At 36.8% G+C, this 18,641-nt stretch overlaps 1 protein-coding gene across 2 annotated transcripts in view; it reads left to right on the forward strand.

Annotated features, from left to right (window-relative positions):
- Window positions 1-18,641, forward strand: part of SMAP1 (small ArfGAP 1) — an 86,321-nt gene that overhangs the window by 19,175 nt on the left and 48,505 nt on the right. For both annotated transcript variants that reach the window (XM_056486208.1, XM_056486209.1), the window contains exons 2-4: window positions 7,330-7,463; window positions 8,144-8,229; window positions 11,302-11,377. In XM_056486208.1, the coding sequence (XP_056342183.1) occupies window positions 7,330-7,463; window positions 8,144-8,229; window positions 11,302-11,377 (296 nt within the window). The remainder of the gene's footprint in view (window positions 1-7,329; window positions 7,464-8,143; window positions 8,230-11,301; window positions 11,378-18,641) is intronic.

The raw sequence follows: 18,641 nt of genomic DNA on the forward strand, positions 1-18,641 counted from the left end.
CATGTAAAGACTGAGCTTGTGTGATTTTCCCAGTAGTGGGTAGGGTGATAAAACAAGGAAGCCTCTTCTACTGTGAAGGAAATTATGCTTAATGTGGGGAGTGACATGAGAACATGCTTCAGGCTATTTGTTCTGTTTAATCAGAAAATAATTCAGTGGATCAAGTGAAAAGTAAATAGCCCTTTATCAGTAGTCTCAAAAGACTTAAAGTTCAAGGGCCTTGAAGAACATTTCATAGAATAAAGATTCTTGTACTGTCATTCTTGCATGATTTCCTTTGCTCGAAGATCTTTATGCAAGATCTTTTATTCTTTCAAAGATGTGCTTAATTCACAAAGTCTGTTTCAGTGGACATTAACATTACAATTAAGCCTTTTGTGTTGGGGGTGGGTGGGTGCTGTTTTCTTAAAGGATTTGTTTCAATGCCCCCACCCCATCCAGCCCAGGAGTCTGTGAACCAGAAATGGATATGGTGGATCTGTCTTTTGTATGAAAAACGAAGCAACCGCCAATGAAGTTAGTAAGAGGTGGTCTTTGAACCAGCAGGATTAGACTGAAAATGCATGATAGTAAATTATTTGTTTGGAGCACTTCAGTATTATTTTGACATAATCACTGTCTCTAGTGGTGTTACGTTTTGAGCAGAGAAACTTGGAGGAATCTCTCTAAGTACTGCCTTGTTCTTTTGTTCTTGCCTGAGAAGCCACTGCAGAAGGGACTGTTTTGTGTTGACTTTGATCTTCTTGTATTGAATTTAATTATGTAAAATACAACTGCTGCTTATTTGTTTTCCTTCTTTTCTCTCCACCTTCTATGTAAGGGTGCTTATCTCCTGTTCACAATCTTTATTTGTATCTCAGATTGGAGAAGTTACAGATGTTTTCTAAAGATTTTCTTTCCTAACTTGGTTGAAATCTTGAGTAGCAGAACACTTGAGCAGTATGAATTGGGTGTGGGAGTAATGCAAAGAGAGAGAGCACTGCACGGGTAGGCTTGGATTGATGCAACGACTGAGGCTTTCTCTGGCCAAAAGTGATAGCTTTTGGGAACTGGCTATCAACCACTCAGGATGAGTCAGGTGTGTAGATATCCTTGTAGTTAATTTTCTGTTCCACAAGATGGAGCCAGTTCTTTGGCAAATCAAGTCTGTCAAACAGCAGCAGGATTTGGGGAAACAAATGGGAATTAAAGTAACTTCACTGTGTTTTATGGGTAAAGGACAGGCAGAGTGCTGTTGAGAGAAAAAAGGAATTGTAGTCTGTCAGAAGTGTTTAAATATGTTTGCCCAAGATAAGTTTGCTACAGACAATATTAAAGATGCAAAGTTAGTACTCTGTTATGTGTAATACTTCCTTCCTTGGAAGAATTTCTAAATGGCAATTCTAAGAATATGAAGTGAAAACTAACTTTGTGTTTATGTGCCTCTATCATACAAACCTTATTTAAAGCTAGTTTTGACAAGCTTTTTTCATTTAAAAGTTTGTCTCAAAATTTACTACTTTTGTGGCAAGCTAGTTTTATGCACGTCTTGTAAAGGATTCAGAATTGTTTGCTGAGATGTAAAATGGTTGTCCTTCCCTTTGACAGCATATGTAAAATTTAATGGCTTCATCCTTGCTTTTTTCACCCAATTCAGACCTGTGTCCTCTCTAACTTTAGATGTTTTGTGAGAGGGGTCAGCAGCTGTATTGAGCAAAAGGAGTGTTTCAGTATTAATTGCAGTTCCAGTAAGGTGAACAGATGGTGGTGGACTGATAGAAGGAAGGAAACTGAATTGGTGTAGTAAGGGAAGCAACCATCATCATTCAACTTCATAGTCAAATCTGCAGTGATCTTATCCTTGCTCCTTTTTGGAGGTCTCCCAGTTATGTCATGTTCAAATGCTTTTGTTTTGACTCTTTTTAGTTTGTTCTGGTCTCTACTTCTTGGTTTTTTTTTTTAATTTCCCTTTTCCTTTCTTTTTTTTTTTTTTGTGTTTTTTGTTCCCCCCGGCATGTTTTTGTGACAGGTTCTCTTACATTGGCCTAGTCTTGCCTGATAGTGTATAACATTTCTCGCTAATTTCTTACTGCAAGTGGAAGCTGAGTAGAGGATGGAGTGTTGACTGAGATGTTTAAAACAGTTAAAAGATTTTTTTTTTTTTTTTTTAACTAATCAAATGGAGAGCTAAAGCAGTGTTTCACACTGTATTGACTGCTTGGATTCATATACAGTTAGTATTTGAGGCTTTCACATTTTTTGTAATGCTGATAAAAGTACTTTTTCCTCAGCACTTTAAATTAACCATATTGTATAAGCCTTATTTTGTACCTGATGCAGTACTATGCATGTGCTGATGCTAAACTTGAGCAGCTGGAGTAAAACTTAAATCTTGGACATAGAAACACTAATGTACTTTGTATTTTATTTCCCTTGAAAATGCACTATACCAACTTCAGCATTACGATTCCTGTCATTATTCTTGCCCAAAGATGTATGTCAGCTGTACTCACAAATAGATGGTTGTATCATGTAGAATTGCATTAGGAGAGTTTGTCAGCAATATGTGAATTTTTGTTGTGGCTTCTTCAGTCAGCTTCTGTCTAAAATAGTGGAGCAGAAAACATGGTCCTTACTCAGTGAGTTAATGGGGACAGAGAAGAAAGTGGTATTTGGGAGTACGTACACAAACATTAAGCACATGCCAGGTATGAGTCCACTTTAAATAATATGAAGGAGAAATCTGTCATCAAAATTGTATCATGAAAAAAGACAGTGTGAGGGAAAAGTGGGAAAGATTTTGAAATATGTTGAGAGAAAAGCTTTCTCCTCACCAGAGAATATGTAAAAACGATGCCTTTTGCACAAAATTCACACTTTGATGTGCACTTTAGAATGAAAAAATGGCATGTGAGATTGGGTAACTTTTTCAGCAATTTAAAAATTGGCTTGAAATCAACTTATCTGAAGACTTTTATCTAAAATTATGTAAATTGCTTTCAAGCTCTTTATTGCTTAAGATTTAAACAGCTGAAGTTGGTTTTTGAAATGTTCACAGTTTTTTAGTAGCTGTAGATATTTCTCTGAGTAGGGAGAATGTTGGTTCTATACAATAACTGTACTGGCATGGATGTCTACTGTAACTGGAAATAAACTCTCCAGGTTTTTTCCTAAATTCATGAGTTATCTAAAACCTCAGAAAATTTAAAGATGTGACAGGCTACATTGTTTCTTGGTGGCTACATAATTAGTTCTTAGAGCCGAGATGTTCTCTAATAAAGTACTGCTTAAATACCATAAATATGTCACAGTTAGTGCTGTTTCTATACACCTGATAAAATTCCAATGTATATTTGGGATGTCCCTGACTTTCCCCTCCTGGCCTCTTGCCCACTCTGTGCCTGCTAGGTGGGGATGGAAAAGTGATCCTTGCCTCTGTGCAAGCACCATCCACCTGTAGCCAAAGCATTACTGTTACCAGCACTGTTTTGGTCACAAATCCAAAGCACGTCTTCATAGGAGATGCCATGCAGCAAGTTAACTCCATCCCAGCCAAGCCCAAAATTGGGAAATGTTGCTTGGTGTTTTCCATTTAATATGTAATAGCCAAGACTCCAAATTAATTTTTGTGAAGCCACATGATGGCTCAAATCCACCTGTTTCACTCTTACAAGAAACTTGCACCTGTGCTGTGTTTAAATTTCCAGTCAAAACTAATCACTCTTTTTTATGAAGGGAGCTAAATTACAGTTGTCAGTAAGACTAAATACACACAATAAATCTTGTGAGCCTAAAAAAATAACCTGGTTATTTTAAGGATTCCTTAAATTGTGTATGACCTAATGCATTCATAATCTTGTCATGATTTCTCTGGAAGACAGCACACACCTTCACAGCCACCTGCTAAGAAAAGAAATGGAAATTTAGGTCTAATCAGTAGACAATGTATAAAAATATGGAAAAGAAAGTTTAGAGTGAAAAAAAAAAAAAATTCATTCTTATATTGAAAGCAGCAATCTGTCTTAGAGTTGCTGAAGTTTTTTCCTTTTTCAGCTGGGCAGTGTTCCAGGGACTTCACAGTTTTGTAGTATATGGTCTAGTATAAATATTGGTCATTTTCAGTCCTATGGCTTTTTTCCTAAGGTTAACTTCGGTAAAGGATGAAAGAGACTGAAAATATTTTCAAGCAGTTATCTATATCTTAGATGACTGAAGAAGTAATTTCACGTGTATTTTTATATTGGAGTGGTACAGCAAGCTGCTGAAGTGCACATTGGCACTTCTAGTAAAAATTCAAATGGCTTTCAGAAGAACAAAATTACCATTCTATTAAAACTTACGTCAAACATGACAAGTATTTCTTGTTATTATTGTCTGACTGAAGTCGCAGTGTATAGTGTAGTTCTTGGTAGATAAGATTAAGCATTACTAATGACATGTAAAGGTATTTTAAATAGTATAAAATAGCAGTCATCAAGATTCTTGAAGCCAAGAAGCCAAATATCCATCTTCTTAATTGGTTAGCAAAAATACGTACAGCAGTTAAACCAGGTTATTACTCTTGAAGCTTTTTCTGAGGGGAAACTGTGTCTTTAAGGACCCAACAAAAAGAAACCTGTAAATATTTCTAGAATTGACAAAACTGTAAAGAAAGGTTTGCAGCCTAGGCTTTAGTTGACTGTTTGATTAAGTCAGGCATAGTTGGTTTGATGCACACATAGAAAATATTTTCTGGCTTTCTTGCCTGGTGCTTAACTGTGGTTATGATTGATTTGGATTAATGAAAACATTTTTCATTTAAGTGTTTAATATTGCATATTGCCATTACTTGGAATTAAATTCAGAGGTTACACATGAATATTTTTGTCTGGCCTCAGGTTTGCCCGTTATTCACTGTTTAATTTGTTCCTTCATTGCTTAAATACATTTGATTTCCCAGATTTATTTCTTAAATAAGTACAAATTAATGAAATCTGAGCTTTTGGGAAAATACAAAACTGTTCTTTTCCATGAGAAAACCATTTACTTCAAAAGTTGTCTTTTTGTTAACAAAGCTTCAAGTGTAATATTTTAACTACAAGGTTAATCTCCTCTTAATTTATTTAGTCCTCAGTCATGTGAGGTCCTCTTTCCAGTCTTCTCATTAATGTAGAATTTGCCTATTTGGGATCTCATAGCTGAGGTAGTGCCTGAAGAATAGGAAACTCACGTGATGCGTAGTTGTACAAACTCGTCTGTGGTAAAAAGTTCATAGTGGTTGTGTCAACACCCTGTAGGGATAAAAACTTGGACAGCATGCAGATACTATAGTTAAACACCTTCTGACCCTGTAGTAACCTGATGAAAACTGGCTCCAGTTTTTAGAAGACACATAGGTTATACTTCAGGGGAAAAACTGGAGAAGTTGTTGGGTACACAAGACTTTCGTATCTGTTTCTAAACTGTCATGGCTAGATTAATCTTTTGCATAAACTAAGGAACTTGATCTACCTTAGTGGAGTGGCTAAGAAGATTTTTTTATTAAGTTTTTTCTAGTACACTATTTTAGCTGATACTTGATTAATAGGTTGAGGCAAATGACCTGCAAAACTGTATCCTGGAGCACTAAAACTAAAAGTGGTATAAATTTTAAGTGAGGCCTTCATGTAATATAAATCTACCAAGTGCAAGAGTGAGTATTTGTGTGTGAAGTATTTTATACGGGGAAATAAAAAGGCAGATCAATAGGTTGCTAGTTGTTGAATTATTTAAGACAGAGTACAAACAGTCTGACCGTTCTTATCTGACTAGTAGTAGTTGTAACATAAAGTTGCCATGTGGGAAAAGATGTGTTAGTTTTGGAGAGTAATTCCTAGATCTTTTGACCCTTGAAATCTAATTTTATGATAGTAGCATTTAATTTGAAAACTGCCAGTTATTCTAATGATTATAGTCTTAAAGGTGAAGCAGTGGACATCAAGTGCTCTGACTTTTTGTGATATTGAACAAGATAAATTAAAAGCAAGATGATTACTCAAAATATTGCCAGTATTTCCACCATTAAGAGTAATGCTTCTTGCAGCAAATGTGGGGATCTGTGAATGTGTCTTGGGATTTTCAAATACCAATTCTAAAGAATGGAGTTTAACTGAAAGGATTTCTCCTGCTTCCTTGTTTTGACTATTGCTTGAACACTATCAGATTTTTTTTTTTTTTCTGTCTTCTCATCTTCCTGTGCTTTTCTCCCGGTTCTGTAGGAGAGGAGAGCGAGTGAGCAGCTCTGTGGGTGTTTGCCAGGTCAAACCAGCACAATCCTAAGCTAAAGATCAGGAGAGGGAAGCATAAAGCTCTTTTGTAGGTCCCAGAAAAGTGTTCATACATATATTGATATTGAAATGCAAACAACTGCAGTTGTAGGAGTGGTCTAGATGCATATCTGTGGTATAAAAGCTGAAAAATAACTGCTTGAAATGTTTTCCAGCTCTTCAGTATGCCTTCTTGCTTTTGATGGTAATTACTTAATCTTTGAACTCCTTAGAGTTCAGAACTAGATGGGCTTCAAAGTAGTACTTTTAATAGTGATGATACACAGGGCTGGAATAAAATCATATAAATGTGTTTAATTAGAGAATGAATGAAAAACCCTAAGTGTCACTGTGGTAATTCAGGCCAGCATACTTCAACTGTCTAAATGTGTCAGCACAGCTGAGAAACAGTGGTGGTTAATAAATCAGCCTGATTCTGTTAGAAAATTCATTTGGCTATGAATGGTAATTCAGAAATCAAGGATACTGAAGATACTCAGTTTTCCACATTCTCGGATATTTTTATCAGTTGGTTTTGCAAGTCTCTGCATAATCATTCCCTAAGAGCTTGAATGCTACTGTTGTAGAGCTGTTGAGCTATATGAGGTATTTGTTGCATTAATATAAGATTGCCCTGCATTTGATTTCGAGTTAAGTAGAGATGCATGTCTTAAGAAGCTTTTAAAAGGAGAAAAAAGAGCCACTTCTACTGGTTTCTGTTGATGCTTCATCTGAGGCATAGCCATAAAGATTATTCAAGATGCAAGCAAAAATCTTGCAGGCCAACTTTGTAAAGTTTGTTTGTTGTATTGTTCTGGAGTTGGGGAGGTGAGCACAACATAAGATTTTCTAGATAAATCTGACTCATTAATGTTTTGTGATGTTATTTAGAAGTAGAAATCTGTGAATGAAATTGTTAACAAAGTGATAGATATTCTAGAGAAGCAGAGGCAAGCCTTTTTTCAGGCCTGTTCATTCATGTTGTCGGTATAGAATTATGCCAGAGACAGTCTTCACAGTATGTGGAGTTTTGAAAATAATTGATTTATTTCCCCATTCCTTTTAGGACCAAGATGGGCTTCTTGGAACACCGGTGTTTTTATCTGTATCAGATGTGCTGGAATACATCGAAATCTTGGGGTTCATATATCAAGGGTCAAGTCTGTCAACTTGGATCAATGGACACCAGAGCAAATACAGGTAAAATATCTTCAAATATGTTTCCAGTTTGGAAGGGATGTCACGAGTACTTCTGAAAGCATTTATCATGATGCCCAGCTTACATGTTTTACAATCCTGCTAGCTTTTGCATGTATCCTACTTTTACTGTAGTGAGCCTGAGTTTGTAAAACTCACTTCAGAAGTTGGTTTACCTCTCATTTCTGTATCTTTTTAGAGGTATTCTACCTTGCCACAGGGACTCTGAAAGCTAATACTTGGTTGTCTCTGTAGAAAAAGTGTTGTAAGCCTTTTTGTAAGGGAAGGGACAGTAGCACTCACATATCTGTGTGATGCCTAGTTGTGTTCTTTTAGTGTGTTGAGCACTGACTTTTCCAGGTATGCTCCAGTCTGAAGCCTCTTCCTGCCATCAGGCAAATTTTATTACTGTTTGTCTTCCTGGTCTGAAGAGCCATCCTGAGAGATCAAAGCTTGTCTTTCCCAATATGTGTTAGTTTACACTGCAAACAGCACCAGTGTTGCTAGTTTTGTCCATCAAGTCTGGGCAGGCAGCCCTCCTATGCCAGGGTCATGTCTCCCAAGACATACGGCAACAGGAAGGTCTCCAAGTTAAAAACTTGTAATGTCATTCAAGCACTCATGTTTCAGAGTTTAAAGTACTGACAGGCATGAACCAACTGTTTTCTACCACTTTTCCCTAGTGCATGCAAGAAATGGGAAATACTAAAGCAAGACTACTCTATGAAGCTAATCTGCCAGAGAACTTCCGAAGACCTCAAACAGATCAGTATCCTTTTTGTTTTGGCTTTCACATTGAAATGACTTTTAATGCAATTGAGATGTTATGACTGTTTCAAGGAACTGCTACATTTGTCAGTTTGTTATTTATTTCATTGATATTGTTGTATAAGAAATGACAGTGGAAGTTGAGAACAGTTCAGAAAAGATTTAAATTACTTCAGTCACAGCAAATCTACTTCGTAATGAGATTTGGCAAGCACCATTTATTTTTGCTTTCAGAAGAGGTGACTTCATAAATTCCTTGCATGTAGGAAGTTAGAGTGATACTGGAGAGCTCTTGAATATTTTTTTTATCTTGAGTAACTGCCATCTGAAGTTTAGAAGTATTTGATCAGGAAATAATGAGCTCAATGGCAAAGTAAAATAAGCCATTGCATCTTACTCCGGTGAAGCATGGATTTCGGTCTCTAGGTGACTAGCATGGGAATACATAAATAAACGCAAGCACTCTGAGGGCCACCAGGTGTGTTTGTGTGTGATTATTGCTGTGTACCTGGACAAGAAGAGTTGGAAGGAAAACTATCTGCTGGCAATAAATAATTTTCTTACGAAATACCTTTACTGAACCACTAGGATAATATTAAAGGGAATTAATTTAGGTCTGGCTTTTTTGCTTGGTTTAGTGAAGTTACTCCATAGGAAGGATTTGCTTCACCTGATCTTATTGTAACTAATTAAATTATAATGAGATCCTAAGCACCTACACTTAAGTGACCTGAGTCTCCCCAGCTACAGGAGCTGATAAACAGACTTATTTGTAACTTGATCTAAATTTGCTATACACAAAGGTGATTCTGGTTCTTCTGTTTATTAGATACTACACTCAATATATTATGAGAGAAGTTGGTTGGATTTTTTTTTTTTTTAAATGTTAGACTCCTCATTGTAAAATGCACTTGAGCAAAACATACTTTTTCCATATTCTGTTAGTTTTTAAATTAAACACACATCCTTATAAGAACATGGTAACTGGAACCAGCTAGCACCATAGTATTCCAGCTGTAGTATTGTAGAATTTTATTTTAGCCATATGATCAAAATACTTTATCTAAAACTTATTAAAAAATGGATCTGGAAGATGTATATTTAGTTCTTGCTGCAGCTAACATAAATTCACTGGTGCTACTGCAGGAGAAGTAATAATGCTTTAAGCCTTTCTTGTCAGATCAGACCAAAAGTGTAATTTTTAGACTTTCAGAATAATTCTTTTTTTTCACACTGTATGCCTTGAATTAATTACATATCCTTTTGAATAGTTGTTAGCTTCTAACTGGTGGACTTAGTCAACTGACTATATTTCATTGCCTGTGTTCTGTTTATTAACACTGTATTGCCAAGAGAGGTGATTCCAACATTTTCTGATTTATTTCTCAATTTTCCCATAATTTTGGCAGCTGCTTTCATACTTGGAATTCATGGCAAGCTGTTGTGTTATGGATGTTTTTTGCCTTTTTTCTTTGCCCATTGTATCACTATCAAATCAGCTTAGTGTGTCATCACAGTGTTCTGCTTGTGAATATTCTTATGTTCTGAACATTCTTTTGGATTAACAGTGAAAATATTTTGCATGTGATGATCAATTTTGTATATATTCATCTATATTAGTGTTTAATTTCCTGTAGCACTATAATATACTTCTAGTTTTAAGGTAGTAAAGTGGAGACACAGGAGAAATGTGTATGTGGGATCTGCCCAAAATCTGCTAAAGATCCCTCCTCATTTCTGCTTCTTAATCACAAGAGTGACCTTTCTAAACATATTTTTTCCCTTCCTTTTTACTTGGCGGGGATGCTGTAGTGTAGAAGCTAACTTGTAGGATCATTGAGATTTTTTTTTTTTTGTTTGTTTGTTTTTGTTTTTTGTTTTGTTTTGTATGGTAGCTTTAGTTTCCCATTGAAAAATATTTTTCCAACAACAATGAATAATTTTTTCGCACTATTAGTACTAAGATAGTTGTCCCTTCAAAGTGCCCAGGATACTTTTTACAATTTAAATACCTTTTGAAAGTGGTGGAAAGCAGTGTTTTGATTTTAGTAATTTTTATGAAACTGTCTTCAGGTGGCACTTGCATACAGTTTGAAATTATGATTTTTGACAATATAATTTAATGCACAGAATGAAGGCACTGAGTGCTTTGAATTCAATGTTAATCCTAGGACATAGTATGTGGAGCTAAGGCTATCTTTCCATCGACTGAGGAAAAATTGCTTTGGAAGTTTGAGGCAATGAGTCTGAGCTTCCACAGTTGCAATATCAGTTTTTGAATGAATAATCACATTGCTGGAAAAAGTAGTTAAAATTTATTCTTCAGATACTAGAGTCAGCTTTACTAAAATTAAAAGTATTCACACTGCTTTGGATGAGCTGCTTTATAAAGCTGAGAGAATAATTGAGGAAAACAACTGGCTTTCCTTTTTGCATTTGAGCTACTGAGTTGTCAGTTCTGGTTTTCTGCAGCAATATGCTTGCCGCTATTTCCATCTTTGCTTCAATATCTTTTTATCACTAGTTGTCTTGGATTTTTTTTCCCTTCCACAGGGATGTTTGTTTTAACAGGAGACTATCATGATAGACTTAGTGATCTCAAGGACGGGATTATGATCAGCATTTGATAAATAGTATAATGTGCAAATCAGAGAACAGATACATACATTTCACCTTTTTTATGAAGAGAAGGTATTTTTTTCCCAGTTAAGATGGTAAACTATAATTATTTACCATGAATGAGTATCATTGTTCAAGTATTTTCAGTACTACAGCCATGTAGATTATAAATACCATGTGAAAATGTCCTAATCCTGGAACATGGAGTTACTTATACTCTATCTTTATTGTATTGTTTTCTTCAGAGATTAAACTGATTAATTTTGTATGGTACAAAGAAGCTCACTTTGGGCACTGCAGCAGCAGTTGTTCTGTAGAGTGGTTTGTTCTGTGTTTTAAAAATACACAATAAGATGAATCAGGTGTAGTTTTTAAATTTGAATGACCAATGAGCTTTTAGATTGATGTTATGATTTATACGAATGCATGTTTTCCTTAAACTAGCTGCTTCCAGAGCTGTGGAATTTTTCATCAGGGATAAGTATGAAAAGAAGAAGTATTATGATAAAAACGCAGTTAATGCCTTCAATGTAAGTAAACACTTTAACCAAGAATTTGGTCTTTTTTTTCTTTTGAAAGCTATGTAAGAGAAATGTAGCAAACGTTATGCATGTTAAAATGTCTTTTACAGTTGAAAACCGTTTCACTCAGAGCTAAGTGCTTTCTTCAAACCAGTACACTCCTCTATCTTTTGAAGACTATTCCTAGGTTCCATAAATTTTACGTATGTTTTCTATTACATTTACATCAGCAAAGCATTGTGATCTTATTTATGAACCTTTACATTGTGTTTTTCACTCGGGGGTAGTGCTTTAAAAGTGTAGTTGGAATCTTTTTTGTTTATCTTTTTCCATGTTACGGGGTAAGATAGGATTACTATTTCTGGTGACATGGTCTTCCCTCATTCTCTGTAAGCCTTGAGAAGAAATCTTACGGTGTTTTGAGCCCTCCTTCTGCTGAATTCCAGACTGTTGCTTGCGGTGAGATGCACTGTAGTAGCAAATGCTGGCAGTATGATGAGCCTGCTGTTAAATCCTATATAGCTGTGTGTTCAGTACAGTAAACACATTTTAGGGAGTGCTTCTCTGGCAAAGGAGTTTTGAGATTTTGAACCTTTACTGAAGTTCAGTCTTGTTAGATTTTGTTTGTTTTTTGATACATCTGTTTCTGGGATATATAATCTAGCTCATACACTTTTCTTTATATAGTTGTATTTGTGCTTAAACATACACAGCTCAGTGCCTGCTTTATTTAAGTATGGCCTAACACGTATCTTTACTGCTTTACCTTAACAGGCAGTGAGTTTTGACAGGGCAAAGTGCAAGTGTAGGTTTAAAGCATGAGAGTTTATCCTGCATTTCCCTTTTGAGAAAATGGATCTTTGAATTATGGTTTCATTTTAGATGGGTTAAAAATAGCAAGCCTCAGAAGTACAGAAGGGTATTTCATTAAGTACTGTTGAAATGAGGAAAAACTGCTTCTCTTAAGATGTAAAGTATGATTGTGGTTTGAATTACAAATTGGTTGCCCTTCTTTACTGTTATTCCAAACTAGAAAGTAGGAAGAGAGTTGAATTTTATACTATTTTTAAAATTTCCAAAGACACTCAAGATCTTTCTAAACAGAAAACCTTGGTGTCTAATGTAGCAATTCACTCCTGCCATAATGTGTTTGAAAGAATAATCAGATTTTGCTTTTTCATATTGCAGAGTAAGATGAATCACTTATCCATAGGAGCAAGGATAGAATCCAGACAAGCTGAAGAGAAACATGTTACTGCTGAGTACTTTCTTCCTCTTTGGGCATTTCTTTCATTGACCAGTGTAAATGGCATAATCTTTCTGGGAACAAAATCTGGTTGTACAGTATTTTAGCAGTAGATGAGTTGTGCACAATCAGAGTCACCTGTGTTTCTTCAAGACCACAGGGCATCAGGTTTGAAGTGGACAATCTCTTGTCACAGTTATGGCAGATCCTAAAAGTACACAACAGTAAATGAGCTGGACTAGTGTAGCACCTGCAGCTGTTGTCTGATGCTTGTGCTGGGTTATCCTCCCTGAGTCTGGCTCTGGCCCAGCTCACGTGTGCCTGTAGTGCTGCAACTGGTGTCCAGTGATTGTCTTTCTATCAGGCCTGGGCCTGACAAGGAAGAAGAAATGGTGAAGCTAAGCCTCTGTTCTGTTTGTCTGGTGCTCTGCATTTCTGCTTCTGGGTTCTGTTGGCAGGCAAGAGGGCAGGTTACCCTATGCTTCCAGCTCATGTTTGTCTATGGGAGGTTAGAGCAGTGAGTGAGAAAGGAGTGCGTTTCCACACCCTTGTACAGGGGTTGGTGGCAGCGTTTAAAGCTTTTGTTTTGCAGTCCTAATGACATCTGAGCTGCCTTCCCTCTTTCTATCCTGCTAAAAGGTGGATGAAATTCCCTGGGAACTGAAGGGCAGCTGTGGAGAAAGGGGGAGTTTGCTTGTAGCCTTCAGCTGCCACCAAATGTTTTGGTAGCATCAAAGCACTTGCTAATACAATACTTAGATGAATAAAAGTGAATGAAAAACAGTTCTTGTGAAATGTTCCCATGGGGTGTCAGTGCTACACCATGATAAGCTCTTCTGGAAAATTTCTTTACTATACTTAGTTTTGCAAAGAGCACCTTGTGCCCTGTTTTTAATCAATATTAACATTCTTGGTGGGACACATGAGCTTTTTAGTGCACTTTTTGTTATCACCTTTGAAATGGAAATGCCTTCAGCTTGGATTAGGACTGATTTAAGTTAGAAGTGCGTACATACATAGTCTTTTGATAAAATGAGTCCCTTCTAGGTATAAGCAGGTGATGCAGAAGTGCAGAAAGAGGGTTGCAATGCCTAAGGGTCACTTTCCTTAACGTGGTAATTTCACTGAGGTGGCATGTGTAAATTTAAGGGGCTTTCCTTGATTTCATCCACCATTGCAAATTGCTTGTGGTAAAAGTTTCCCATAGCATAAAAGTTGTTTTGAATAGATTACTTTAAAATATGCAGTACAACATTTCTCCTAGTGTGATTTTGGTAGGTTTATAAGCTTTTCAAGTTTGTCTGCCAGTACATCTCTGTGAATGTATTCTGTGTGTTGAAGCCCAGGAGTATGTCAGTGTTCCGTTTTTGACTGTTATTATTCATTTGTTACAATGAGCTACAAATGTCTTTTGTTGCACACCTTTTATTGTTCTTATGTATAGAAGATCCTTTGTTTTCTAACAAGACTATTGTATTACTAAGTTTGATTTTTAGGGTTGCACTGTATAATTACAAAATTAGCTAGTGCACAGGCCAGTAGTGCCATCCATCATGCAGACTGAAAATAGCAAATATGAAAATTAATTTTTTCATGGTTCACTGAAAAGTGATGAAGGATAAAGTTGTGGGCAAAAGAAAGCATCTGTGATTTCATTGGCTAGTTACATTTTAAATAGAATAATGCATTTAAGTAGAAATATATTCTAATATACTAGTATATATAGTGTATATATATTCTAATAATCTAGTATATTCTAATCTACATTGGAATAATCCAATGCTGATTGAAAGCAACTTGACTTTAAAAGTCTTTTAAATTTGCTACAATGCATATTATCTCAGGGTTTTCTGATCTGTTATTTTTGGAAAAATGAGATATGCTTGTTCTGTATCACTGTTCAGGACTAAATGTGTGTGGTACAACTTATTCCGCTGTTTTAAGTGGGTTATCAGTAAATAGTTACTCTCATTTTCTTGCTTAGACCCAGTGCAGGCTTGTGGCTAATTTACAGAAAGACCTGAGAGGCTGATGCGCTGGAATAGTGTATGTATGTTTGTCCTGTGAATAACACGTGATGTGGTATTGTTCATTAGAAAGAACTGCTTTTGTTCTTTGAATAATCAGCTTAGGGGAAGCAACAGCTGTTAGTAAGTAAACATATTTTAAATATCTTGAGCATAATACAGTTGTCCTGGAATTAATTTTCTGCCAGACCTCAATCTTGATTTTTAGGCATATGTAAGATATGAATAGTGTAAAGTATAGCATAGGATCCAATAAATTGAACTTCACATAGCAGTGAAACAATTAGAGTCTTTGTAAGTTGTGCATCTAAGATACAGGAACAGTTTCCTTTGCAATATGCTGTGCTGTTTGACTTCACTTATTCTTGAAAGCTTCTAAAATGCAAGTGAGAGCTTGCATTGCTTTTGTAGTTAGCAACAGACAATTGCCATAGGTCAAGTAACATGAGATGATTTTGAATGGTAAAACTGTCCTTCAGGTAGTACAGACGTGAAACTGGGAATATTGTTCTTCCACTTTAAAATTGTACTTTCAAGCATATGTGAATCCTTTTATATTCGTCACAGGGTTTTTTTGTACACAGCAATCCTAGAACTAAAGAGTAAATCATGCAGAACAGTTTCATCTATAACCATCTTAGTCCTGAAGACTGTTAAATCTTTTGTTTGCTTTGGACTCTCATTAAATTGCTTATGCTCCTTGAGTTTGTCTCCTGGAACACTCTTAAAAGAGCATAGCTTACAATTATACAAACACCTTTCCCCAAGAATCTGAAGTTGTATGCTTAAATAAATGACTTGATGGACTTTTTCAGAGTGTTTGCAGTAAATGTAAGTGAGGCAGATATGAGCCATGGAGAAATGCTCTGGTGTGTGGGGTTTTATGAAAGTATTTTTATCTAATACAATGACCCATATGCCATATAAGTAATGAGAAATAGCAGTGAAGTGACTGTATTGGGTAAGGATAAAGGTTAGCTATGTAGATATCATCATAAACAATCTCTGCAGCTTTTAATAAAAATAAGTATATAGGAGAATGCATATAGGAATTGCCTTATTCAGGGTGGATGATGATTCAGCTGAAATAGATTTCAAATACTTTCAGTCTCAAAAATTATGAACTGGTACAATCTATTCCACTACATGATGTGGGAATATATTATCGCATCCTGACAATGTTTAGAGAATAGGAAACAAAGTTTCTGTATTTAGGAAAGGGTGTGAATTATGTATGGAGCAGAAGTTTCGTGTAAGTCTGAAGTTCACTGAAGAAAAAGAATTATGAGTCTACATTTTTCATGTTTTCCTAAGACATTGTGTATAATTTAAGAAGTATGAACCTAGGCAACTGACTAAAATGTGATGTGCATTTAGAAATTGTGATGGCACACTTTCCAGGAAGTTATCTTAAAGGAGATTAAATCTGTAATGCATTTACTGCACAGAAATATGTTAGGCATCTTAAGAGGTACAAATCGGAGTATGAAAGGGCACATGAGCATTTCAGTTTAGAGTAGCCAGCATTCAAAAGCGTTCAGTTGTTATTTTGGAGGGAATGGTTACCACTTACCCCTTCCAAAAGTGCAGTAAACCTGCTGGGGTTTTTTGTGGTCTGTGAACAACTTCAGAATCAAGTGATGAGAAGTGATTTTAAAATATGCTATTCAAGATAGGCATTAATTGGGAGCATTGAAATATCCTACAGGAATTATGACCTGGAGGCAGCAATAGGAAAAGGAGGATTAATAATTTTCAAGATCATTTTGTTAGAATGGGTTAAATTACAGATTTCCAGAATAGCATCATCCTGCTCCAAGTAAGGATCATCTAGAACAGGTTGTTGAGTGTCATGTACAATTGAGTTTTGAATGTCTCTAGGGCTGGAGGCTCCCTGACATCTCTGGGTAACCTGTTCCAGTATTCAACCACCTCCACAGTAAAAGAAATAAAGAAATATATTCTTATGTTTCAGTGGAGTTTGCTGTGTTTCAGTTTATGTTCAGTGCCTTTTGGTCCTGTTTCTGGATGTCACAGACAACAGTCTGTCTGCCTTAGTCTTTGTTCCCTGCTCATTCCCCACCTCCCTGTTTTCTTTCTCCCAGACTAAGCAATCTGAACTCACCAAGCGTTTCCTTGTCTGAAAGGTGCTCCAGTCCTTTAATCATCTTAGTGTATCTTTGCTGGGCTTGCTTCAGTGTGCCCTTGTCTCTCTTGTACTTGTTAGCCCAGAATTTGCCATGATGCAAGCTGGTGTCCAGCTTGTCCACCAGCTTGACCTTGGGGTCCTTTTCCACAAATCTGCTTTCCATCCACTTGGTACTGAGCCCATACTGGTGCATGGTGTGAGACTTGGCACTTTCCTTTGAACATCAGGTGATTCCTGATGACCCATCCTGTCGGTGGTGCTCTGAAAGGCAGTACACCTATACAGTGCATGAGCCACTTTTCCTGTTTACACCCTTTGCAAGCCTGTACTCTTCCCCACTGCATGGCTCATTCCTGAAGAAATTAAATGGTGTTTGCCCTAGTATCAGTGCCTGGGTGTATCACAAGTGACTGCCCTTCAGCAGCACTTTGCCAAGCAGTGGAATACATGAAGGAGTTGGAGAAGCTAAACTAGATTTTTGGTAAGCCAGCTGTATTCTCAGTACCTCCCACATACAGGGTCTTGTTTTTCCCACTTCCATGAGTACTTCAAAGAGTACTTCACACATAGGGCCTTGGACATGAATGATGGATGATGTCCAAGGACCACATAGCTACAAGTTCCTATGTCCAAGTAAACAAAACTTTGCCAAAGATGAAATCTCTAGTGAATACCTTGCTAGTTTAATTTGGATCATGAAAATGTAAATGATCTTGCATGCAGCAGAACGAGCCACTTAGGGGAAAGGAAGGTGTTGTTCTGAAGTTCAGGGAAATTCTCACTAAAGACAATTTTCCCTGGAACAAATTCAGAAAACACTGGTTAGACTGGACAGGAGAAATGGAGGGCAAATCAGCTGGAGATTAAAAGCTGTTTTGTTTATCCAGTGTCAACATTTAACTAAGCCATGGTGATTCTCTTCTATATCTCACAGAGGTGGTTATCGAAGGGAGAAGATAAATAATCTAAAAAAAAAAGTGGGCAATGATGGATGTGGATGTTCTGGGTTAGAGCTGGGAAAAATATTTTTTTTAAGTCTATTAAATATATCTGTATTTCCCAGAACAGTGTATAATTACATCTGTTTGATGTAAATGTGACAAATGTCCATAACTCTGCATGTGTTCAGAACTACACCTGACTTATGTATAAGATTCATCTGTTCCTGTAATAGGGATGGTAACTCTGAAGAGATGGAGGTGTGCTGAGTGTGTTCACAGTATTGACAGAAGAGCAATACTGGCTTCTTTCATAGCCAACCGCTGCTCTGTTTTGTGGAACACAGGACTCTGAATTTCTTTTATGGGGTCCACTGTTACAGCATAGAATAGGAGAGTTTTGTGGTTTCACCCCGGTTAGCAGCTAAGTGATGTGCAGCTGCTTGCTCACTCTGCCACCAGCAGAATGGGGAAGAGAATTGAAAAGGGTGAAAGCCAGAAAACTTGTGGGTTGAGATAAAGACAGCTGACTAGGGAAAACAAAAGCTATGTACACAAGCAAAGCAAAACAAGGAATTAATTCACTGCTTCCCAAGGGCAGGTGGGTGTTCAGCCATCTCATGTGTAATGATGACCCGGGAAGACATGGTGTCACTCTAAATATCCCCCTTCTTCCTTCTTCCCCACATTTTACATACTGAGCATGATGTCATATATTCTGGAGTATCACTTTGGTTAGTTTGGGTCACCTGTCTGGCCTGTGTCTCCTCCCAACTTTCTATGCACCCCCAACTTCCTCACCAGAAGCAGAAAAGGCCTTGGCTCTGTGCAAGCCCTGCTCAGCAGTAGCAAAACATCTCTATAATTAATCAACCCCATGTTCAGCACAAATCCAAAACACAACCTCATGCCA

The sequence above is a fragment of the Oenanthe melanoleuca genome, chromosome 3, assembly GCF_029582105.1.
Source record: "Oenanthe melanoleuca isolate GR-GAL-2019-014 chromosome 3, OMel1.0, whole genome shotgun sequence".
Classification (NCBI taxonomy): Eukaryota; Metazoa; Chordata; class Aves; order Passeriformes; family Muscicapidae; genus Oenanthe; species Oenanthe melanoleuca.